Source organism: Ochlerotatus camptorhynchus, unplaced genomic scaffold (assembly GCF_037179485.1).
Source record: "Ochlerotatus camptorhynchus isolate MF236.1 unplaced genomic scaffold, CSIRO-AGI_Acam_v1.1 ptg000216l, whole genome shotgun sequence".
NCBI lineage: Eukaryota > Metazoa > Arthropoda > Insecta > Diptera > Culicidae > Ochlerotatus > Ochlerotatus camptorhynchus.
In genome coordinates, this window is record NW_027040706.1 from 1,539,205 (window position 1) to 1,565,144 (window position 25,940).

Genomic DNA, 25,940 nt, shown 5'->3' on the forward strand with positions numbered 1-25,940 from the left:
TTTCGATCATTTCAGTTTGCCAGCAAGCAGTGTTTTGTTTCTCGGTGACAATTTTTAACCTGAAATTACAGTAGGTAAATTGATTTTTTTTATAATATTCCATTATACCTTATGTCTTTTTATTACAGGTAACCCTCAAGAGTGGATTCCAGATTTTGTCTGGTTTATCTGCCTCCAACTAAGCCAGCCGATCGGTCCCTCTCTCGGTTCCTTTACCTGGACGATCCCGTATGTTCCGGAGAAATTTCTCTTCGGTTACATAGTTGTCTGCTGACGTATCAAGGTAAGTCTACTTTTTAATCAAATTTAAGTAGGATTAGGAAAGAAATCGATCTTTGTTGATTATTTATCTTTGAATATTCCAGCATGGAAAGATTACCCCAAGAGCTTGGCGAGGAGGTTGCTGCTAGGTTAGTGGGTAAGTATGTCATTGGAGGTCATGCAACTTAATAGTGAATTTGTTTATTCCCAGGTTGGAACCAGTTCCAACCCAGTGCGAACCCAAACTTTTTGTCAGTGCGAACCTCGACCCGATCAAAGTAATGTTTGCTAGTAAACAAGCAGACCCTATCTTGATACCCGATCCAGGTTGGAACTGGATAATAAACAAATTCGCTATAAGTTTCGTTATGATGTTCACCAAATGAACAATAATCATACTTACCTGGCATTAACCCCTATGATGATCAAATGAACAATAATTCTTACAAATTATTTCTCCTGAATGTGAAAATTTATTTAGCCGATTATCGAATATCCAGCCTAATTGATGGGGCATCGTTGTTTTGGACCAAGCAGAATAGAGAATCCTGCACTGAACCCGGTCATGGAATTAAACTTGATTGATTTTAGAATAAGGCCAATGTCCGTTTTGTTGATCAAAGAATCGATTAAGTTTATTCGCTTTCTACAGCGGTGGATTTGCAATAAAAAATTCAAGCTTTGAACTTTTGATTGCATTCATCAATATTGCAAACACACAGCTCAGGTCGCGGTAGAAAGCGAATCAAGTTAATCGATTCTTCGATCGACAAATGAACATTGGACGTATTCTAACATCAATCGATAATAGCTTTCGCCCTGACCGTAGAGTGTCCTTAAGTTCTTCTCAACAGTAAAAAGCCAACCTGTGCGTAGCCTTGATGGAGCTGACGTATCTAAGGTTCTCTGCTGATTGTTTTTACGTGTTACTCTTACGGTATACGAGTAACATGCCCAGCCCAATGTAGGCTGCCTTGTTTTATAAGCCTCACACTATTAATTTTTCAACAACTTTTATACAACTCGTGATTCAGATTCCGAATGTTTTCGAGTCAACGTTCTTCAATGGTTAGAATTCAAATCATTACGATATGAGTCACTGGAAGGATGAATGTCTTTATAAAACAACTTCTGACTTCTATTTTTGTGTATTTTTGGCATTGAGGAGCATGAATTCAGTTCGCGTCATTCAAATTTAAAGAAAAGCAACACTCTCCCCTCTTTCGTCACGTTTATCCTTTACCTAATGCATTGTTGTCACACATTTGTACACCCCCTCCCTTCTAAGAGCGTGATGAACTTAATGGATTGCTCCCTTACCTGTTTTAGTATGTATTAGTATGCATTCATCAGCTGTATAGTATTGCAATAACTTTTTCCAAAACCCTCTCCCTGTTTCTATGTGTGACGTTACAAAAATACGAAAAAATACCTACTCAAACCTTTTGCCTTGTTACCATACATTAATAAGATTTTCAGTTGGTTCAAAGTTAACCATACATAAACTTACTATTTTTTAAGGGTATGCCTGTCACATTTGTACACCAGGAATCAATACAGTTGAAGGAGGAATACATGAGTTAAAAAAGCATTTGAAAAATGTCCATGGGTTACGTTTATCTAGAAGAAATGCTTTACCATTCACGTGTTTGGAAAATGTAAATGAAACACATCGATGCAATGCACAGTTCTTTATGTTCAAAAACTTTCAAAGCCATTTGCTGGAAAATCACTCACTTCATTACTATGGTGCTATTGATGCAGATAATAATGTAGAACCTCATAAGGAACCAGAACAACACGAGCCACCTAATATGACAAATGTTTTTTTCGAAAATCTAGATGGTATAACCAACATGGTTATTTTCCAGAATACTACCAACCTGGAGGAAATTCTAAACTTCACAAGTAATTACATTTCTGAAATGCGTTGCAATGTATCGATTCCAGAGAAATTTATACAGAACGTCATTTCATGCACCAATAATCTTATAAACAAAATTGAAAGCTATCTGTGGAACAAAATTAAACATGTCATACAGACTGCACGGAATATGATTGATCAGGAATGCTTGGTGAACATAATAAACAGTTTCACTGTGGGAAATGTTTTCACAAATATCAAAGATATGAATACTCATATTGCATACATGGCAATGAAAATGAAATGTAAAATTCCTGAGCCAACTGAAATTATTCTTGAGGAAAAAAGAATCAAGCAGTATAAAAAAATTCTCAAAAGAACTGGAGTTGTTAGAAAAGAAATAGTGAAGACAGTAAAAGATACATATCAATATATCTCTGTTTGTGAGCTTCTATCATTGATAATGAGAAACCCAGATGCAATGGAACTAGTGGAAAAAGAAGATGTGTCACCTGAAGGCTACATATGCTCATTCAAGGATGGGACAGAATTTAAAAATCATCCTTATTTTCATCACAGTCCAAACGCGCTTCGTCTAACATTGAATGCTGACGAAATAGAAATCGTGAACAATTTAAGTTCTAGAGCAGGTAAGCATAAAATCGCACATTTTTACATCAAAATCCAAAACTTTGATCGATGTCGAGATTCTACTTACAACACAAATTACTTAGTGCTATCTATTAATTCTAAAATTCTAAAGAAACATGGATACCACGAAGTTTTAAAAACACTGATCAATGATTTAAAATCGTTGGAATCTGGATTAAGGCTTAAATTTGGTAATGCAGAATATGTTATGAAAGCGATTCTATGCTCCTTTGCTGGGGACACATTAGCAGTCCATGAGATATTTGGCTTATTAAGTCCAAGCGCGTCATACTTTTGTAGACAATGCTACATAACTAAAACTGATTTGAAAAATGGCAATGTTGGAGCAGTATTTGAACAAAGAACCGAAGCATCACATCAACTAGATTTGGAAAACATTCAAAACCAGCAAATAGAAGCAGCACAAACAGGCAGACAACGTTCTAAAATTAAGGTAAACTCTTAGCTTTAGTGAATTAAAATTACATCGCTAGTTTTGTTTTTACAACAATTCAACAATATCATACTAACGTATACATCTCAATCAGTTCAATGTAAAAAATAATTAAAATTAATCCAATTTTATCTATTATCAATTTATTTCATGGGTGAATGGTTGAAATGACGCAATCTAAGTGGTTTTAGATTTTAGTTTTCAAACATTGATACATAAATGGATAGAAATCCCCTTACCTAGCCCCTTACCTTTTGGCAAATTTCTATTGCTGATTATTCATCAAATGTATAAGTCAACTAATAACTGACGCCTTGCAAAAAAGTTAATGAAGATCATATGCCAAATGAAATGTATAAATGATCGCACATACCTTTTATGCATTCTTATAAGAACTATGTGGTTTGTAAAGTATACGACTGATGTTTTGGCAAAAATGTATAAGCGAAATTTTCGTTTCGTTTCGTGTATGTCTAGGTTTTCTAGTGCAAATGAACAAATCTCATAGTTCAATTAAAACCCGGCTTAGGTATTCTGTAAAAGTCCTGTTATTTCTTGCATGTTATTATAACTCTACAATGTGTACCACCATTCAATATTAATTAATTTATTTTTATATAATTATTATACAGGCGATAAGCGAACGCGGCGTGGTGAGAGATTGTGCGTTGCACGAACTGGAATACTTTAGAATTACAAAAAATCAAAACTTTGACCCTATGCATGATTTACTTGAAGGAGTCGTACCTCAAGTAATCAAACTTGTGTTACGAACATTTGTGAAGACCAACAAGTACTTCGACTGCAATATATTTAACGACCGCTTAAAAAACTTTGATTATGGACCAGTAGAAACTCAAGATAAACCTTGTGGTAACTTTTCCATTCAAAAACTAACAGAAAAAGGAAGCAAGCTTAAGCAAACAGCGGCTCAAACATGGGTTTTACTAAGAGTTTTCCCTTTCATAGTCAACGGACTGATACCTGAACAGAATAATGAGATGAATCTGATTATAATACTTCAGAAAGTTTGTTACGTATGTTTTTCAAACATGGCTACTCATGACATGATTGATGGATTGGAGTTCAACACAAATGCATTGCAAGAACAATTTAAAGAATTATTTCCAGGAATTGCACCAATAAACAAGCTACATCATATTTCTCATTATGCATATAACGCTAGAGCTACTTCGGTTCCAAACGATTATAGTTGCATGCGTTTTGAAGCCCTAAATAAACTTCCTAAAAACCAAATGAAAAATGCTCAAAACTTCATAAATGTTCCTCTAAGTTTAACAAAGCGTTTAAACTTAAAGCAACCAACAATCAATACGAAACTAACGATTTTAAATTGGCTCACCACTTTAGTAGCCTATTGGTCCAAGCAAACGATTAACGTACCCTATTCTAGTCGAAATTCTAGTACTACGCAATGTTTGTTTTGATTCGCTATGAAAGTTTGACAGATAAAATGAGGGGTTATTGGTTTTTCCTATGTTTCGAGGGGTGATTCGACAAGCTTGGGACCGAAGATAGTACCAGAGGTGAGCCAAAAAGTTGAGCACGTTTCTTCGAGACCTACTTGTCTTAGAGTTACCTCTATGAAGCAACTCTCAGCGATAGTATCCAGATCCTTCTGCCAACGTGTGGATATAATATCGGACAGTATTGTGACCAAAGACAATGTGCCACATAATGTACCACTGGAAAATTTTCCAGCCTACCTTCATAATATTAAACACGTAATGATTGATGGAATTCATTTTAAGTCACGTGCTGTCATCAAATATGACGATATTAACAATTCACTACAGTACGCAGTCATAAGCAACATCTACTATGTGGACTTAAAATTATATTTCGTAGTTAATTGTCTTATTACCGTTGGGTTTTCTGAAAAGTTCAACAGCTATCATGTTAAAAATACTGAGAATGATTTGCTGCTACCTGAAGAAAGAGTCTACAAAAGGAAAACATACAGTATTTGGATTCCTTATGGTTCAGAAGATTGTTACATTGCTTTACAATATTATGATGATTTCAAATAATTACTAAACACTAGAGCGCCATATTATCCATCATCCAGATTATCCATCATAGTCGAATGAAATTTAAAAGCTGAAATCAAATGAAGTCTACAAAAATGTTTAACGGAAGTTTATCGGTAAGTCGAAATTTAAATTAGATTATTCTGTAATTTGGAGCCGGCTGATGTATGACAGTATGCATGTTTTGCTTACAATATAAAACTAATGAGTACAAATAATGCATGGTAATCATTCTCCAACTGTCGCTTTGTGGCGTCCCCTGCAGCTAACAAAAATCTGGTTACAGCAACACATTTATTTTCTACCTCCCAGTTAAGGGCCACCCACATTAGATTTAGATTTAACGCGTTGCGGCAAAGTGACAGCTAAATCTATTGTTTAACTGTCAAATTTACATCAACGCAACGCAAACGTATCTAATGTGGGTGGCCCTTTACAGAAGTGATTTTTTTTTCAATATCCTCCTTTTTTCGATACTTTTATGCTTTATGGTAACTGTTGAGTTTTATTGTAACTGAGGTTATCACTGATAATGTGATTTTTTTTAAATATTTTGCTTCCCTTCGTAGTATTTTTATGAATGAATCTAACAAATGTTCCATAGTGCATAATAAAATCACTGACCGTCTCTCCTTCCATTAACATTTAAGTAATTAGTGTACGATCTATTGGTACGTAATTCATCATTCACAATATCGTTACAAAACTTATAATTTTTAGTTATCTAATTCGATAAATTAACCAGCAATTATTGTAATGAATTTCTTTTTACAGATAACGATGTAACTACAATTGAAACGTTCATGATGTTGTCGCAGGAAATGGTCATGTCAAATCTGCAGATGAAACTTGGCTCTTGGCTCAGGATTCAGAAACTTCAACAAACTTTTCATGAATCTGAAATAAAATCGGAGGTAAATTTATAATTTGTTCAAAATTTAAATACCTTATCATAATAGAAAATCTGAATTTGTTTTTTAAGACCATTCAAACATCATTAAACAACAGTAATCCAATTCAGTTGGATGAAAATATCAACAAGGATTCGGTAATAAACGTACTCGAATCAAGTCCCCAATGTCAGAAGCTGTTACGTGGAAAATTAGCAGAAGGTGTTTCACTGCTGAAAAAGGAGAAACTTCTAATTAATCGAACACTATGTGATCATTTCTTTTTGAAGGAAGTAAATGCTGGAAGGTAAATATTTTAATAAAAGTGATATTATCAAATTGATCCATTTCTGTATATGTTTCTAGATCTATTACAACTGCCGTGAAGAAAAAACTTGCACAGAGTATCATTGAAGCTTTTGATTGCCTGACATGTAACGCTGAGGATAAGCCAGTCGAGGTAATGTTTGAAAATCCTGTGTTTTACGTATTTCACAGCAATTAGAACTGTCACACATGTTTTCGTATTCGTTGGAGGCGAACCAGCCCCAGGCTGAAAGCCTCCCTAATAAAGATAAATTAATTAATGTTTTCGTATACTCCTTAAAAGTGTGATAAAAGTACACATAAATTTTATTTCAAATTGATACTATTGACTTTGCAATGTCCAAAACCAAACTAAATATAACTATATATAATTTTAGTAAAGTTATATGTATTTATGTTGCTTTTTCAGGCTGACTTTTTCTGGGAGCATAATGGAGAGGCTTCAGGAGAACATACAGGCTACATTCATTTTTGGATTCGTAACAAACAAGCTCAAGCGCCATCATCTGTAAAAAGGAAACGGAACAATGTGCAAAATTTAACCCGCGAGAACGCTGATACGATTGATGAACTTTTGGAACTGGATGAGAATACTGAGTATTCAATCGTAGAACAACTGATGAGAGCTACTTTTCAGTACCGTGATGGACTACGTAAACGGAGTATACGCTATGCAGAGATGTTAGATCAGTTCCCTCACTTATTGCTTCATGATGGACAATCGGTAATTATATTCTTTATTATAGTAGCACCTAAAATTGTAGTAAAGCATCATTAGAATCTTTGTATTCCTTCATTTGGTCATGATTTTCACTCGTTTTCTTGTTTACCTCCGCTCAAATGTACCTTTAGAACAAATTCGGTTCAATTTAACTGTCACAAATAAGAATACCAACAGATTCCTTAATAATTTTTTATGATTATTTTGCTTAACAACGTGTTCGGGATTTCAACCAAAACATATGTCGAATAGCTCTTTAATTTGTGTTATTGTTTGTTGGTTATTTTTATAAGGGTTTATATTCGAAATCGCATTTGTCGTAAACAAGAATATGGGTCATTCAATAATTCAATAATATTTCAATAATTCAATAATTTCTCTCAAGCTCTATTGAAATTCAAAATAAACATTTTAGAATGTCCTATCTGCATTGATCGATTCTCTTCATAGACTTTCTCTTTCCATAATAACTCAACTTAATAAGCATTCCCTGTTATGTTCAAAGTTCTAAGCTGAAGATAATAGCTTCTGCTATCATTCTGCTGTGTTGCAAAAATAGCATGGATTCTGTTTGCGTACGAGTGGTTACCAAAAGAGAAAGTCAGTGAAGAGAATCGATCAAGCTATAGGGCCTTTTGAAAGGTGCATCGTGAATTATAGAAACAAATCAGGCGTAACATTTGAAAACGGCATAAAAACTTTGTAAACACAAATTGTAAGGCCCTTTACACGAGAACCGAAGCACGCCAACACAAACCATCAACATCGTCCGGTTGGGGTAATTCTTCCCTTTCCGATAATGGCATCGTTTTGCGTGGGCGTACTTTGATTCGTGTGGAAAGGGCTGTTGCTAACGAAATCTGTTGTGCCGTTTTCAAGGGTTACTCCTGAAATGTAAGATTGATTGCATGATGCCATTATTCAAAATGTTTTGTTTTAATTACTGCAATTTTTCTTCAGGTTCATTGCGACTTCGAACTGATGTATCCGGATAAAGATGCCACCCAACCATTTTCAACCATCGTACCTTTGTGCCTCATGCTGAACCATTTTTACGACGAAATTGCTTGTGGTGCGTTCATTGTGATTGAAAATAATTATTTAATTCATTTCAGTTTATGTTATTTTCAGTTGGAATACAGGCGCTACTAAAAATTATGGCAGAGCTTACACACCAGGGTAACGTCAGAAAAGCAGATCCTACGAACCTGCCGCCCTTGGAAGATTTTGCTTCAGTGTTCGTGAGATGGAAGCAGGAAGCACCTAATGATGAAATCGATACCTCAAGTGCACCGTTCATTTATTGTGATACGCTTGCCTTTGCGGAAGGAATGTACTATGTTATTTTAGATAGGAGCACAATCGCATGCGGACCAGACTTTTTCCAAGCGTTAGATTTACTATTGAAGATTTACAAAGTACTAAATGTAAAAGTGCCCAGTAGAGCGAAGAAAACGCTTGATTTTTTTGATGTTTTTGTTTACAAGATTCTTAAGTACAGTCGTGTAACGCGAGTCAATGATCTTTGCGCACATCTATCTAAAGCTGTTAAAACACTTCCACAGGCTTAATCATCTTCCCGCGACATTTCTTAAGCAAAAGTTATTTCAAATATGATAAAGTCATAGCAACTAAGAAAAAAATTTGTTAAAAATTAGTAGTAATTTCACTGTTTATTGATAGATTCACTAGTAGACCATTTAGTTGAAACATAAAAAAAAACTAATTACTTCATAATCAACACTTCATTGTACAATATTCTAGGATTGTCTAGGATTCGACATAAAATAGATGGAGAACAGGAGAAAGAAAGAATAAAATGTAACAAGTTTAGTTATGTTTTGCACCAAAATAAATGCAAAAAATATAATTGTTTAATTGGTTAATCAGTAGTTAATAACATCGACATATTGAAAATGTGACTAGTACAAAAATGCCCTTCCCACCTTTGCAAAGAAATGGCCCTCTTAACTAAGTTACATTTTCAATCTGTCGGTGTTATTACCATATTTATCCTTCTGGCAGATCGAAAACAAATCTGGGGGCGTGGAAATCGTTTCTGGGATAAACCAGCATTAAACTACGCATGTATATTCAAAAGATATACTATGCTCCTTATATTTCAAGTTTATACTAGGCTCGTTTTGTTGGCAACTAATTGAAGCCTGGGGTCAACCAGGCGAATAGCGTTTTAGTGTGACTTTTATACTAGTTAGTTTAAATTTTTTTCTGAGTGCAGTCTCCCTCGAAAATGCTTACTTTGTAGTTATTATTGGGTATTTTGCGGTTACCGTGTTGAGATTTTCACTTCTGGTTGCATTGCGATGTCAATCACACAAAAAACAAAAATTGTTGCTTTAAGAATAATGCATGATCAAATTAAAAGTTTCCCAAATTTCGTAGTTTCAACTATGAAATTTTTCAAATGTAAAATATTTTTTTTGATTTAAAAGTGTTTCTTTCACTTTCGGCTTGTAATTTTAAAAGTCTATTTTTTAGAATAAAAGTTGTAAAATTGTCAAAAAATCTCTTCCTTGCGATGTGTTTGACAGTACTGGACCTGTGTTTCCCGCCAAATTGGACATGCGAAACAAACAAACAAAACAAAAACAGCTGTGAGAATTAGCATGAGCAGCAGCAGTTTCTTGAACTTTTCCACATTTTCATCCACCGGTGCGCTTGTTTCTCTTCTGTAAGATACAAATAATAAGATGGAGACATTCGTGGTGACGCTATGAAGTGGAAGGATTGGAAGGATCCTCCAGCTGCGGGATTTGGAGGTAAGATGATGAAATTTTCGAAGAGTTTGCTTGGGTCCGATTTTCCTAATTGATGTGTTTTGATTTTCAGCAGCCTCGTCAGAATTGCCGGAAAGGAAGGCTACTCCCACCATCACCATCACCAGCTGTTCAGCCAACTGTATATTTGCGTAATACGCTTCCCATGCTTTGAAGTTCCATAATGCCGTGCCCTTTCAGTCAGCATCATATAAATAAACTAAAATATATCAAATTAAATATTTCTATGCTTTATTTCTTTCAAAGTAAAAAGCAACTGAATTAAAAAGAATTCATATTTGAAATGAAAACATAAATCATTGCGATAAAACTGCCCATCTTTTAAATTAAATCCTTTCATAAGTCTATTTAAAAAAAATAGGTTTTCATATTGACAGTTCTACAATTCGATTTGAAAGTTTCTACTTTTAAAAGTAAAAAACGAGTTACTTTCGAATTAACAGTTAGCTGACTTTTGTTTTGAAAGCTAAAGACTTTCTACCAAAAAGAACCAACGGAAACTTTTAATTCTACCAATGGATTTTTCAATTTTACTAACGATAATTTTTTGTGTGTAGAATAGAACTTGTATAGAACCAATGAGGTACAGAGAGAGATGAAGCAGATCGTGAAATATGGTTGATTAGTAATCCAAAAAATCAACCTAAACGCAAGTAGTGACGTCACTAATTGCATGTATCATACAGGGGTTTTACTCACACAACTTAACCGACTGCTCCACCTCGGTAATCCAGCTCATTGGTATAGAACAACATGCAGCTTGCTGGTGTTAGAAGCAAAAATGTTGTAAATATTGCTGCGCAAGCGAATCACGATGTCACGGCAGCACAGCATTCCATACTGCGAATAGCAGACGTGTCGTCACAGAAAACAGCTGTTTCGTATAAAAATATAAACATTGCGATGAAATACGAACCCACTAAACATTTTCCACATTTCATTTATACCAATCAGCCGGTTGGGCCAGATCTTGTATAATTGACATCGAGAGCGTGTTACCGAAGACATTGACGCTAACTTGAAAGTACCCATTAATGGTTGAGGCCTTAAGGCCTCTTGCGATGCCCCCAATCGGAGTCCGCCTGTGTCCACGGTCAGTAAACGTCAGCGTGATCATAAACGTCAAGCAACAGCAATATGAACAAAAGGTAGAGGAAAAAGGGAACAATCCAGCCATACCGAAGAAGGAAGATTGAAATGTGGTTATTTCGTTATACTTCTAGTATAGATTTTTAAGTTTATTTCGAACTGATAATTTTTCACCCACGGAGGGACCAATCTAGACCTAGATAAATCTGGTCATTCGTATACGTAAGTTTAAAATTGTTAAAGATTTACTTAACCTATTTGTAATTTAGGGTTAGAATAATCTTGAGTCCTTGACTCTTCTTGGATTTCACTAAGGTTGAGTGCACTTTCGGATAGGTTACACTGCTGTAATCTGATTGTAAGTTCGTAAATTGTTTATCGAATAGCTATAATTAAATTTGATTTAAATAACTACTAGATCGACACTAAACCGCGCACATGCAGAGCAGAATTTGTTGGATTTGTGCCAATATAAGGTAGACCAAATTGTAAGTGGGATGAATTCTATTTTACTTTCTCTAATTAATGAAATATATTATCTAGCTTCAAGAATCACGGCACAACGCAATCCATTGCGTTTCTTTGAGGAGGTCCGAACCCAAAAAATCCAACACTTACCGTGTAGATCGCACTCATTGTTGCATGCTGTATGGAGTTGTAAAAAAATGAGTAAACTGGTTTTGCTCCGATGAGTGGAATCTACTCAGATTCTGGATACATGGCGCTTTGAAGTTGTGAACAGGCGATTTTTGCACAGTGAGTCTAAAATTAGTTTCCAGAAGTGAAGCAGCTACGTAATAGCATAAAGGTAACTCTAAGACCAGAAGGTCCCAAAAAACGTGCTAAACTTTTTGGCTCAGCTCTGGTACGTTAATGTGATATAGGCTAGTCCAGTGTGAACCAATCTAAAATCGTTAGTTTGCTTGGATGGCGAAAGCTAGTTGGTGTTGGTATCAATAAATACTTAATTATCATTTCACAATGTTTTTGTTTTGTTTTGTATTCTTTCTGGACGAAATAATTTATATATAAAGCATTCATGGGGCATTAATTCGTTTCTATCGAAATGGATAAGGTCTACTCAGTTGATAAGTGCCATCATCTGAGTAACCGTTACCCAGTTTCCTCCATTGGCACGTTTACTCAAATTTTATGTATAATCATGTTTACTCATTTTTGAGTAACTTCCCTTTTGGCTGGACTGGAGCGTTTTTGACTCAAAAATGAGGAGCCTGAAACTAGCGTGTATACGTATACGTTCTTTTCAAAAATCATCCTTGATTTTCTTGCGAAAACATTCGCGATCGCCCAATTCTAGCTGGACCTCATCAATCAGTCGAATCAAAAACATATAGATCAGTGCACGGTCCCTAACCTCACTTTTTGCTCCCTATCATTTTGCTTCTGAGTAAAAGAGATAGCAACGAATGGGAGCCAAAACAAACCACCCAAAACTGTCAAAACTTACGGGTGAGAGAAGAGTGCGGCAAATTTTCGTGAACTGATCAATACGCTTTTATTTGTTTCGGTTTCAATTTCGATTGAATCGGTGAAAAAGAAACTGTTGTTAAAAATTCTTATTTTGTGGAAAAAAAAAATGCTAAAACCCGTTTTTTATTAGCGTCTGATCTGTGAAATGATCAACTTTATAAGTTTTTAAAGTTAGTGTTGAAAATCACTTCCGTTTTTCTTTTTGGAGTGTCAAAAGCTGTAATACGCAAAATAATCGTAGAGAATCAAAATGGAAAATCTTGCCGATGATCCCAGCTTCATCGATGCGATCGTACATGAGGTAAAATCTCAAGGACTCTTCGATCAATTCCGAAAGGAGTGTCTAGCAGACGTCGATACCAAGCCGGCATACCAGAACCTCCGGCAGCGGGTGGAAAGTTCGGTGAGCAAATTCCTCTCGCAGCAGAAATGGATCGACAATATTCGTCATAAGAATCAACTACGGGAGAAGCTCAGAAGAAACATTATAGAGTAAGTATTCTTTTTTTTTCTTGGCCATTTTGTAGGGGATTCTCAAAACAAAGCAATTAACAGTAAATGTTACGTGCATAGCTACCTGTTGGGTATAAAAAAATGTTTGAAGATAGAGTATAGGGTAATTGTACCAGTTTTTTTTGCCATACCTCAGAAAAATTACACGGAAGCCGCAAAATACGCAAAAATGACTAAAAAGGACTACATTTTTAATATAAAGTATGCATATTCTGCTAAAATGGGTCTACACCTTAAATTGTGTGTATTGTTTACACCTTTTATGAATATCTGTTACTCATAAATGCATAACTTGTATTCATTTTTGTACTAGCAATTACTCATAATTGTGTAAAATTTTAGTCATTTTATGAGTAGTCCCGTTTTCTTTTAAAAATGCGTACTTAATATTCATAAAAAGTGTTTTTTGTTGCGATTACTGTGTATTGAATCACCATCTTCTTGCGTTTTATGGGCAATGTTTATGTGAATTCCGATGCATATGATTTAGATCAACAATCTTGACACAACTCAAGATCAAAGAGCTACGCTGGAACTTTCCCTTCTTATCTGCAGCAACAATTGAGAAGAGGACAGCTTTTTTATAGAACCCGTTGGTAAACTTTTCTGCTTGATTCTAGGAAGCGCTAAATGCTGTTAGCTGTGGATTTTATGCGCTTGCCCATGCAGAGAAAGAGTTAAGATACTTATTTTAAAAGTCTATCATTTTCCTACTATCCATTGCAGATCCGGGTTTCTGGAAACCGGTGTGGAGCGCATCGTAGATCAAGTTGTAAATCCGAAGATATCGACAGTGTTTCATCCGAAAGTTGAAGAGATAGTGTACAACTACTTAGGTATTGAAAAACCCAAACCAATTGTCAATGGTAGTGGTGGATTAGACGTACAAACAGACTTTTTACCAGAAGATTTGGAAGCCGTAAGTCCTGATTCTGACAAGAAATCCTCTAGCACCTCGTCGGACTTACATCCTACAATGGAACATAATGCACATGAAGAACTGAACGAGTCTAAAGAACATATTGATGACTTTGAATCGCCAGCTTTTGAACCACTGGAAACGCGCCCACCCAGTCAAACGAAGCATGAAAGCAACGACTCGAATGCTTCGGCCATCAGCGGCCTAACATCGCAGGAATCGGTCGAAAATGAATCAAATGAAGGGCCCACCGGTGCAAGCGGGTCTATTCCTGTTGAGCAAAATGAAATGAATGGTGTCGATGAGCAGCCGACACATACAGAGGATGCAGTTTGTATTCCCATGAAGACAAGTCCGGAAATAGGCCAGAATGATTCCCAGCTGTCGCAGGTGTCTAGCAACAGTCGTCTGTCTATAATTACAAGTTCGGAGGGTGTTGCCCAACAACAGCAGCAACAACAACAAGAACAACAATCAGACATTCTGACAGATCCTCGACTGGACATTACGGAAGAGGCTCAAATGCCGAACTTCCATGAGAATTCAAACGAAGAAGAGGGTGAACTGGTGGATAGTATTGATGACGATGCCGGTGTGAGTTGTGAATTAGGACCGCAAAAATCTAACTTCGATTTGAGACAAGAAGCATACGATTTTAAGGGAACTGAACGCACCAGGTATGTTGCTGTAGAGATGGAAGGGTATGTCAAAGAGAGGTCCCCTGAAAGGCAACATTCTGGTGTCGAAGAAGGTAAGGTTCAGAAGAATAATGGATTAAATATATAGTTAACACATATCTTTTGTTTTACGGCATAGGTACTGCTAAAGAAATGACACTAAATGATTCGGATGAACACCGTCAATACACGACGTCCCCGGTAGCACCAGCTAGATATGAGGAAAATTCGTCGCACTCGGAGCGATCATTAAGAATTTGTGAAGATTCTACACTGGAACAAAGAGTTCTGAACGCCAGTGATCAGTTGGAAAACTGTGATTCTGCGAAAACGCCTCTAAACGATGAACATAGCACCGAGTCGGCTCCGGATGTTGATAAAATGGACGCATCACAGGTGGAAGTCGTCAGTTTGGCTGCTGTTCAGCAACACAACACTGATAAGGAATCGAAAAAAGATCGACATCGTGGTCGTGAACGTGAGTGCGAACGTAAGTATTCCTCATCGCACCGTCAGCGTTCGTCGTCTTCGAGGGATGATAGAAGATCACACGGTTCTTCAAAGTATAGCAGCAGTAGCAGTAGCCGTAAATCGGACCATCGAGATCGCAAACACGAAAATGGAAATAGCAACTCAAACAATGGAAGTTCCCGAAGGAGTCATGAAAAGAGAAAGGATGATGATGACCATTACAGTGCACACGAAAAATCTTCGAAACGGCGACGCTCCACCGACAGAGATTCTAATGATGGAGCTGAGAACGGTAAAACTGCAAAGCCTACTGGAGGCTCTACGGTCCGGTCTGGAGAATCAGTAAATGATTCTGTGAAAGATTCACAAGGTTCTGACAAACGTGCTGGAGGAGGCACACAAGATAATCAAGATAAATTGAATGATTCGTTGGATTCCAGCTTTGAAGGATTTGATGAGGAACAACTGCATGACGATCCAAAAAAGATGGAGAAAATAACAAAAGCTTTAGCCAAATCCCCCGACAAAGCAAAATCTAGAGAAATCTCCAAAGTGTCGAAAAAAACTAAAAAGCATAACCATAAATCTCCTAAAGAAGCTGATCGTAAAACAGTCACCAGTATGGACGTTTTTGCATTTTCTTTCGAAAAACCTTCCAAATTGGGAAAGAACGGAGAAATGTGTCATGATGAAGTCCCGCTACCTTGCTCAGAAATGGAAGATAAAAGAGATGAAGCATTGTCCACTAGTGAGTCAATCGATCAACTAGAGGAGGGCGTTATTGTGCTAGAACCGACTGAGCTGGCTAAGGTCATTAAAGCCAATGAACAACATACACTGGAAGAAGAAACATCAAGCATGGACGATGACATATTGACAACGGTTCCTCACAATTTTCACCAGGCAAATCCGGATGATTTAGTGACTTTAGCTACCCAACCAGTAGTTGTAGACCAGATGCTAACCAACGGAGATAACATGGATTTGGAATTATTGATTGGCGAAAAACGACTGTGCGGGGATGAAACTACTCTTGACAAAATCCAGCAGGGACTGGATGTTGCAAAGAACAAGGTGAAAAAACCAAAGATTGCATCGAACTTCAACGAAGCTCGGAAGCTCATGAAAGTGCGCAGACAAATCGAACGAGATGAAAAGAAAAAGCGAGAGCAAGCAATGGTTCTGGCAAAAAGGCTGATAACTGAAAATGGAAATGCCAGTGAAGATGATCAGGGTATTGAGCTAGAGTTTGTCTGCGATGGTAACAGGATCAGTTCCGGGCCAATCATTTCGTCTCCTGTCAGACAGAAAGCAAAACTCAATTCCAGTTATGATGAGGAAGCGGACTTGTTGTACTTGCCAGAAGATGGTCAGGTTTATGCCATCAACGAAAAACTACTGAATTTTTTGAAGCAGAGAACAAATAACATTTTGGTTCCAGACGATTTCATACGATCAAACGATCAGCTATATTCACTAGATTTAGAAGCAACTCGTCCAAAGGAAACTAGTGCCCGAGACATATTTCCCGAGATTGAAAACGACGAAACAATGACGGTGGAAGTGTTGGAGCCTTTGAACTGCTCAACGCCAGCGACATTTAAACTGAGTGGCAATCCTGACAATGTCGATTCTGAATCCTCAAAGCTGTTGAAAATGCGTGCCATATCAATTGATAGTGACCACAGCGTGAAACATGATGTAACAACGGGAATCGAGAAAGGAAAACCAAATCAAAAATCCATCAGAAGAAAGCATTTGCGATCACCTGAAGACACTACTTCGGAATCGAACGTCGATTTTGATGAATGCATTTCATCCAAACCGTTGTCTAAAACAGGTAGGTTAGTATAATAATGCATGCAAGACAATTGAGTGCCTATACTGCCCATAAAAGCATATCTGTCCCATCTGGAAAAACAGCAAGTCGAAAAAACACTATTGAAAATTTATTTCTACACACGCTCTTATGGATAGGGCTACCTAGTTTTGGTATTTTTCACAATGATTTCTAAACCAAACATGTAACTTTTATTGCACAATGTAAAATGCCGGTAGTTTACAGTCGATTCTAATGAATTAATAATTTCTGACAAATCATATGGAACGGTTATGCTTTTATGGACAGTATACTGAGTTATACATTGGAATTGGTTGTCAAGTACCAACACTTTACATAGTACACGAAAAGTTTCCTACTTTCTTGAGAAAACAACCAAAAATAAAAAAAATAATACCAAAACTATCTTGTCCCATCCATAAGAGCCAATTGGCGGGATTAGCTGTTTCTAGCAACATTTTACTGGTGTACTGGTTTTTGGGCATAGTGGTCCTCTAATTGACCCTATCTTAAGTTTCACATTTGTTTCATTCTTTAGAACAGATAGTAGAGTTTCCGTTCTATCGATCAGAAAACATTTATAATATCAATGACTTCACCGTGCACAAATTAATAATACATTTGTTACGATGCGTTACATTCCAAAAAATATGCACGTCCGATCTACGTGAAAACATAGGTAGCTTTCGTCCCTACTACTTTTCACGTAACATTTACGTTAATACCATGTAGCCAAAAATATTCCTATTTAGCGGTCAACTTGAACAGTAACGTAAATATAACGTGATTTCCACTTAAGTTGGAAGCTGTTATCATGTAATTTTTACGTGATTTAGAAATGATATTTACTGGAAAATACCGTTATGTTCCGTGGTTTCCACTATAATTGGAATGGATTTGCACGTAATTTTGAAGTGATCTTTACTGCCGTTGTACGCATAACTGTCCCATGTTCTATGCAATCCTTATGCACCGTGGGACTCTTATGCGTATAACGGCAGTTAACCGGATCTAACAAATTCTGTTTTCCATTTTATCCAAGACAAGCATGTTTAAACATTGTTAGCATTTTTTTATTAATACGTCAACTAGGGGGAGGAGGTGCATAGTGAACAGGTGGGGCATAGTGAGCATCCCGCAGTTTAGCCCTGGATCTCTAGCTGCATGAAACAAATCAACTGGTAGTAGGTTCAATATCATCATTGATCCTACCACCAACCAATTTGTTCCGAACGGGCGGAAGTCCAAGCTGGTGCACGGGATGCTCACTATGCCCCACCTATTCACTATGCCCCTCTTACCCCTATGTAGTTGAAACGTTAACACTTAAGGACAAGATTGATGGAATCAACAAATGGCCACCATCATGGCTGATTTTACACGATAAATCAGCCATGACAAAGGCCATTTGTGGATTCTATCAACCTTGTCCTTAAGGCTCAAGCACAATGACAGCGGAAGCGGAACCACCGACAAACCGACATGAAACTTAAACTTAAGGGGGTAATAAATAATAAGCAATAAAACACTCAGGGAGGGCAAATATGTTATAACCCATTTATTAGTCATCCTTCGAACTACAATTTGTATTTTTTTGAACTCGATTGGCGTCTCCCCGTGGCCGGTGCATCAGGTCGCGCGGGCGTCCTCGCGCGGAAGCTGGTAAACGGCGAGAGAAAATACTCCTTTCCATGTGATCCTGGAACATAAATCGAACAAAAATCCTGATTAGTAATAAAATTTGGGTTAGAAATACGTATTCCGATTTTTTTTTCAAATTATTTTTTTCAAAAGTTGTGGTCTTAGGAAAAAAAGTCCATTTTTCAAATATCAAATATACTATTCGGTTGATTCAAAGTAAAATATTTTTGACTCAACAAACCGGTTGTAGAGTCAATAATCTGTTTGTTGATTTTAAAAACCATTCATAAATATGTTTTGTTGAAATAGCGATACAATATTTTTGAATCAATAATAAAATACATTAGGCCCTGTGTGTGTGTGTTGTGTATTCCCTCTAACCCCCACTGGCCGGCAGTGTTATTATGGAAGAACTCTCTCTACAATGTCGCATTTATGGTCATTGTAGACAGCTTTAGTCCGGGAGTTAGAAGGTGATAGCTCTATTGCAGATCCAGCAACCCATTTCAGAATGTCTGGAGAGTCACGCCCATTCCGAGGTTACTTTCACTCACAATAAACCCCGCATGTATGCATCACCGTTATCAAATGGATATTGGTGATAAAGGGCGAACACGAATTTATTGCGACACCGAAAATGTCATGCCAATTTTCTTATAATGTTTAGAATCAAACCAAAATTTTAGGGTAGTTTTATACATATATTTACTTCAAAAATCAAAAGAAAAGTTAATCGATGGAGCCTTGAGTGTAAAATTGAACGCATTTTCGCTTGATGCCCTCCATCAAAGTCTTTACAGTGTCATCCGGTACCAGTTACTCAGTTTTTTTTTTCCATTTTCTTAACATGTCCTTCTCGTCTTTGACTGTCTTCTTGCTCTTCCGAAGTTCCCGCTTCATTATTGCCCAGTACTGCTCCACCGGGCCCAGCTCCGGACAGTTTGGCGGATTCATGTCCTTTGGAACAAAATGGACAGAATTGGCCTCATACCACTCCAGGACACTTTTAGAATAGTGGCATGATGCCAAATCTGGCCAAAATAGCGGAGCTTCGTCGTGCTGCTGCAAGAGCGGCAAAAGGCGCTTTTCGAGGCACTCAGATTTGTAGATCTCGCCATTTACTGTGCCCTTTGTCACCAAAGGCTCACTCCTCAGTCCGCAAGAGCAAATGGCCTGCCAAATTAGATATTTGGAGGCGAACTTCGACATTTTCTTCTTCTTAAATTTGTCGTCCACATCGAACTTGCTCTTGCCGGTGAAAAACTCCAACCACGGAATTTGCTTAAATTCGACTTTTATATACGTTTCGTCGTCCATCACACAGCAGCCATATTTTGTCAGCATCTTCTCGTAGAGCTTCCGTGCCCGAGTTTTAGCCGTCGATTGTTGCCGCTCATCGCGGTTTGGGAAGTTCTGTATCTTGTATGTATGTAGTCCAGCTCTCTTCTTTGCATTCTGGACGTAGCTCTGCGACATGCCGATCTTTTTAGCCAAATCACGGCTTTGGGGATTTGTTGGGATTTGCTTTAATCATCCGCTTCACCTTTCCCTCCGTCTTTTTGTTCTCCGGTCCCGGTTTTCTTCCAGCTCCTTTGCCGTGGTCCAACGTCAACCGCTCCTGGAACCGCTTCAACACTCTGGAGACTGAATGTTCAACATTTTTCCCAACTGCCGGTGCGACAGGTCAGGAAATTCCAGGTGTTTGGAAAGAATTTGTTCTCTCAACTCGCGTTGGTCCACCTCCATTTTCGTTGAATCGAAAAACACGACTTCTAGTTTGACAGCATGTACACAATACGCATCAATGAGAAAGTGTGCAAAATTTGGTTGATTTTTACCCAATGGTAAAAAAGTTATGCCCTGTTGAATGTGTCGCAATAATTTCGTGTTCGCCCTTTACATACACACTTCCAGGTTCGAAAATATTCTTTTCAACCCTGGCATGTATTTAGTGTAATTTTGATATTTTTTTTTTTTTTAATAAATGGAAAGCTCTCACCATATTTTGCTCTTCCGCCGTCGTTATTTGCTTCTTTTGGAATCCCTTGGACTTTTTCTCTAACGCTTCGTATTTCATTCCGTGCTTCACCGGCAATTTCCTTCCGTAGACCGTCCTTGGTTGGTTGGTTCTAATATGATTCCGCCTTTTTTGGTCGGTTTGATGTCCACCATATGTTATTGAATTGCCATGGTGATCTGGGACGAGGCTCACGTCCAAAGTCACTGGTCCATCGAGCGCTCCGTTTGCGAAAGGACAATGAAAGAAATACGAAAGGATCAGTTTCAAGAAGTGACAGCTTCATCAGATTCCCCAACTAACCATACTCAAGCAAAGTAAGAATATACAAGCTATATTGCGACTATATGGTTACTTGGGTACTAATATGGCCGTCAGAATGGTTCATCGGTTGCGTAGTGAAGTATTTCTGAAAGTGATGCGTAATATTTCTCAATGTTTTGAATTTATCCTAACGTTACCTCAATGTTATTTCACAGACAAGCAGACACAACACATTGAAAATTTATAATTGTAAACCCCTGACGTATATACTTTGATGGGCAATACACTCAACAGATGGTTGTAGCATAGAGGTAACTCTAAGACTAGAAGGTCCCGAAATAACGTGCTCAACTTTTTGGCTTAGCTCTGGTACTCTCTTCGGTCCCAAGCTAATCGATTCACCCCTCGAAACATAGGAAAAACCAATAACCCCTCATTTTATCTGTCAAACTTTCATAGAGAATCAAAACAAACATTGCGTAGTACTAGAATTTCGACTAGAATGGGATACGTTAATCGTTTGCTTGGGACCAATAGGCTAGTCAAGTAGTGAGCCAATTTAAAATCGTTAGTTTCGTATTGATTGTTGGTTGTAGTGTGTAAACGTCAAACGCTAGGGAATTGATCATGTGCACCACAAATGGCAGTACTACCAACTAAGAAACATTTAAATTGACCGTTAAAAACGATTTTGATGAACGTTTTAAGAGTGTTATGTCTGCTTTTCTGTGATCATACCTTCACTATCGCAACTTCGGGTAATCTGCGAAAGTACTTGCATTTTTCTCAGGCACTTTTGATCTAACTGCAATTACTCTCTCATACTCGAAATGTGCCACGACCAAATTGGCACAACGACGCCCTATACGCTCTCTGACCGAAGCGCAGGGTAATAAAATACATTAGGCCCTGGAACAAAAATCAATTTTTCTGCGTGTTGGTTCTAAAAATATGTCGTATAAAAGCAATTATACCAAATTTCCGTTATGCCAAGTATCCATTATGCCATATGTGTCAGACCCTAAAATCTAATATCAATGCGTTACACTGAACCAAAACACCCGCCGCCTACTGAATTATTTTTGACTCACCCAAGCCCCATGCTTATAATCAGATGATTTTAAGAAGATCGTCATTCAATACATATTTTGACAGAATCAAATCAAATGTATGAATATAATTTAAAAATCAGCGTTATAATGATACATCAATCCAATCAAAATAGAACTAGATGTGAATGATTTGCATACAGAGTTTTGACTAAAACTCCAAATCGATTCTGTAACATTCCCCAGAAAACCATTCCCCAGAATCTCATCCCCCAGAACGCACCATTCCCCAGAAAAGTATGCCATGTATTAGATTGACTATTTTTGTTTATTATAGTCACTCCTGGAATCTTCTTTCGTGTATATAAAAAGAAGAGAATAACTTCTTAAGGCTCAATTTACTTTGATGCTTTTTTTTTAAATTCAAAAGCTGTTTTTTTCGACGCATTATTTTAGATTGCAAAAAGCTCGCTTCATTTTGTGTAAAATATCAAAAATAATCGAATAGTGCGAGCTTTTTGCAATTTGAAACAATGCGTCGGAAAAAAAACTGCGTTTGAAATTTTCCAAAAAGCATCAAAGTAAATTGAACCTTAATGGATCAAAGGGTTTTCCCTTCTTTGAAAATATAAGAAAAGGAAATAATTAATTCTTTAGATATACGATAAAAAAGGGAATATTCCCTTTGAATATATAAAAGAGAACATCATTAATTCGTTAAACATATGATAAAGAAGGGAATATTCCCTTCTTTGAAAATATAACAAAAGGAAATAATTAATTCTTTGGATAAACGATAAAGAAGGGAATATTCCTTTCTTTTTATATATAAGAAAAATCTATAATCAATAGTTTTTCGCAAGGGATTCGGGGTAATGCCCATTCGGGATAATAACGTGTGGAATAATGTTATAAATTTGTAATCGGTAGTTCAACGTTCCATGCACCGATTTTTTAATCCATCACGAGAAATTCTTTAACTCAGGTCGAACAATTCTTCGATAAGGTTTAACAGTTTCCGACTGGTTGAATTGGATTGGATAATAGACCCTTTGACTTTTTAAATGATGAACGAAGTGCTCGAAAACTTGAAGGTTGTCATTTTCTAAAGAGCTATAAAATGGTTTGGAATTGATAAATACATAGTTCCATAAAAGTATATAAGTATATAAAAGTGTATCATCAATAGTAAAGTGAAACTAATCAGAGAGTTTTATCATGAAAAATATATTAAATCAAATGTGTGTGTGTGTGTCATCCTCTATCCCTCACCCAGCCGGGGGCGTTGGACAAGTAGAACTGCGAATAATTTGATCAAATCTCATGCTCCGTAATGGTGTCCTTTATGTTGTTAAGACTAGTACTTCAAAAAGGGTAACTTTTGAGGCAAGACAGGGTGTCCTCAACAAGTTAAGGGAACAGGATGCACTAGATGTCCACAACAGGTACAGCAAAACATCACATATACGCCCTTATTCACACTAACTACTCAGGGGGTAGAAGGTCAAGAAGAGCCACCGCCGCCAACTAAAGCTTGAACCGGGTACCTGGGACTCCCACGATATACCCGCGGCAATGGTCAGCAGACGATGCCCTGTGCGTATTTAGTATGTAATATGTTTTATTTGGATACACAAAATGTTTGAAGCCATGCGTCATCTAAACCATAATTTGCATCACCACAAATACACTTGTCAACAATCTTCAACTGGAACGTACTCACCAAATCACTTCACCCGGGAGCGCATTCCCGATGCTTCCACGTATATTTTTCTCTAGTCATCCCTAAACAATTCCTCCTCCAGCGACTCCAACCACACAACAACCAAATATCACTTTTCTTTTTCAAGTCATTCCGTGCACAAAAGCAATGCACATTTCAAAACCCTAACAATAGAACAGCGCCGTTCTCATCACCGCGTAAATAAACTGAAATTTAAATTTTCACTCGCGATGCCACAAATTTCTGGTCCGGGAGAAAAAATCAATCCACGCAGATAGCGCCAAATCTTCTGATGCTTGCAATTTTGCAAACATTATGAATCATGTTTTCTTTCTCGATTCTAAAACTTCTCGGAAAGCGAGAAAACCACCACTAACACACGTATAACCGTCCGGGAGGCAGAGTGCCAGCGCTAATCCGGCAAATGCAGCCGAAAACTATTAAAGCGAATGCACGCACAAAACAGAGAACAAACTTAAAACACAACCGTATCCAAAGGCGTTCGAAACTCGACTCTCATGAAAAATATATTAAATCAAATGTGTAAAATTTATCGAGAAAATTGGTATTCAGAAGATGTATTATTCAGTGTGCAAGATACTTGCGGACCTGTTTATTTATGGACGCCTGTTCTGTAATATAAAACTGAAGTATAATATCAAATGACCAAAAAAAAAGTGATAAATTACTAATTTCATCATTTTTTCTGGGGAATGGCACATTTTGGGGAATGCTTTTCTGGGGAATGGTTTTCTGGGGAATGGTTTTCTGGGGAATGGTTTTCTGGGGGATGTTATAGAATCCTCCAAATCAATTGTGTTTATTAAAATGATAAAGTCTAAACAACAAACAATTGTGTGGTTTCAAATATTTTTTAAGTAGCTCTGCGGAAATATCAATGACGGTTGTCAAGAGGATTTCCGTATTCGTGCAAAATACCAAGGGAATCTAATGTTGAGAGTACAATTTCAAAAGAATTCAAACCGAACAATTGATTTGGTCGTAAGTTACATTGACGGATTCTCTTCGTCGATTTTCTCTTTGCATCCCCACGGCCATTGAAAGACATTTCCAGCTTTTTCAACACACAGTTCGTTGAAAGAAACTATGATCTAGCATCTAATACTTCAAACACACTCGCTTCGATAAGCAAGTTATTAGCTAAAGAGAAAGTCGATGAAGCTAAAGAGAATCGATCAACGTTACGGAGAGCTTTTGATGCCTGTACCATTAAATGAAATTTTCTGTATTAGTATAATTGTGTGGCAAGCACAATCATACTATATGTAATACTCAGACTCCGGGGTCATCACATCCGTTTATACCATTCCTTCCTCATGTACTTGTATCTTCTCTTTTGATTCCTTGTCGTTGTTCTCCTACGATCCATCTCCTGTCACAACTCTAAGTGTACAGAGCTTTATTTTGCTGCCACTATATTTTACACAAGAAACATTTGTTCTGGTTAAGTAAATGAAATGGATGTTATCTCATTCTCCACGTTCATGTACCTGTACCACTGTGTGCGTAACGAGGTCCAGCTCCGCACGAGAGATTTCTCTTCATTGCCTTTGCATCAGCATAATGGGAAGCTAATTGCTCGGGGTTATGCTGCAATGCATAATGCATTGATTCCATCTCATCGTGATTCGCGAACTCTTTGCTCTATCGTCGTTTTTTTTTTTCGCTTAGAAACAAACTGGACAATATTCTCATTAGTGCCTTATATTTTTGTGTAATTACAGATGGTCACTCCGCAACTCAGCCAGCCACCGGTGTCGTTGAGCTTGCAAAGGAAAATGCTAAGACGTCTATACGTACATCAAAAACAAAAAGATTGGGACTGCCCAAACCGAAAGGGCCTATCTTGCATAACAACAGTACGGGTATGGGGTTTCTGTGTTATATTTACAAACTTCTATGCTAATCCCTTCTCTCATTTTCTTTTAGCGATCCTCACTGTCGATATTTCGGATGTTAAACCGATTGGCGAGGAGAAGGGGTCCCCAGGCAACAATAACAATGGCATAATCAAAGCTCAGCGTTATTCCAGTAATGATTTGTACAAACCACGCTCGCTGAGTTCACGAACTCGCACCCGAGCGAGTGAGCAAGTTAAAATATAACAGCACCAACCCACAACAAATGTAATCATGCGATCATGTTAATACCAGATTTGGCTACTTTTAAATATATTTTCCCATATGATATCTAAGTGGTATTGCTTAT

The 25,940-nt window shown here is 37.3% G+C and overlaps 2 protein-coding genes across 3 annotated transcripts; both read left to right on the forward strand.

Moving 5' to 3' along the window:
• Positions 1-366: 366 nt before the first annotated feature.
• LOC135703626 (uncharacterized) lies at positions 367-8,790 on the forward strand. Its single transcript, XM_065224904.1, has 7 exons — positions 367-418; positions 6,056-6,195; positions 6,264-6,478; positions 6,538-6,631; positions 6,908-7,222; positions 8,180-8,291; positions 8,351-8,790. Exons 1-7 carry the CDS (start codon positions 367-369, stop codon positions 8,788-8,790), a joined length of 1,368 nt encoding a protein of 455 aa, XP_065080976.1.
• Positions 8,791-12,620: 3,830 nt separating this feature from the next.
• Positions 12,621-25,919, forward strand: LOC135703590 (biorientation of chromosomes in cell division protein 1-like 1). 2 transcript variants are annotated; one of them, XM_065224849.1, is made up of 5 exons: positions 12,621-13,089; positions 13,837-14,780; positions 14,846-17,017; positions 25,457-25,597; positions 25,662-25,919. In XM_065224849.1, the coding sequence occupies exons 1-5, from the start codon at positions 12,848-12,850 to the stop codon at positions 25,835-25,837; spliced, it is 3,675 nt and encodes a 1,224-aa protein (XP_065080921.1). In that variant the 5' UTR covers positions 12,621-12,847; the 3' UTR covers positions 25,838-25,919. The 2 variants fall into 2 exon arrangements, with proteins under 2 accessions (XP_065080921.1, XP_065080922.1); XM_065224850.1 differs by lacking the exon at positions 25,662-25,919 and having other exon boundaries at positions 14,846-17,021; positions 25,457-25,582.
• The last annotated feature ends 21 nt before the right edge of the window (positions 25,920-25,940 follow it).

Excerpts from the sequence above, each read along its gene's own strand:
- LOC135703590 (XM_065224849.1), top strand. The coding sequence starts at position 12,848 with ATGGAAAATCTTGCCGATGATCCCAGCTTCATCGATGCGATCGTACAT. Across the intron at positions 13,090-13,836 it reads CTCAGAAGAAACATTATAGA|ATCCGGGTTTCTGGAAACCG; the intron begins GTAAGTATTCTT and ends TATCCATTGCAG. Across the intron at positions 14,781-14,845 it reads ACATTCTGGTGTCGAAGAAG|GTACTGCTAAAGAAATGACA; the intron begins GTAAGGTTCAGA and ends TTTACGGCATAG.
- LOC135703626 (XM_065224904.1), top strand. The coding sequence starts at position 367 with ATGGAAAGATTACCCCAAGAGCTTGGCGAGGAGGTTGCTGCTAGGTTA. Across the intron at positions 6,479-6,537 it reads AAGGAAGTAAATGCTGGAAG|ATCTATTACAACTGCCGTGA; the intron begins GTAAATATTTTA and ends ATATGTTTCTAG. Across the intron at positions 6,632-6,907 it reads CTGAGGATAAGCCAGTCGAG|GCTGACTTTTTCTGGGAGCA; the intron begins GTAATGTTTGAA and ends TTGCTTTTTCAG.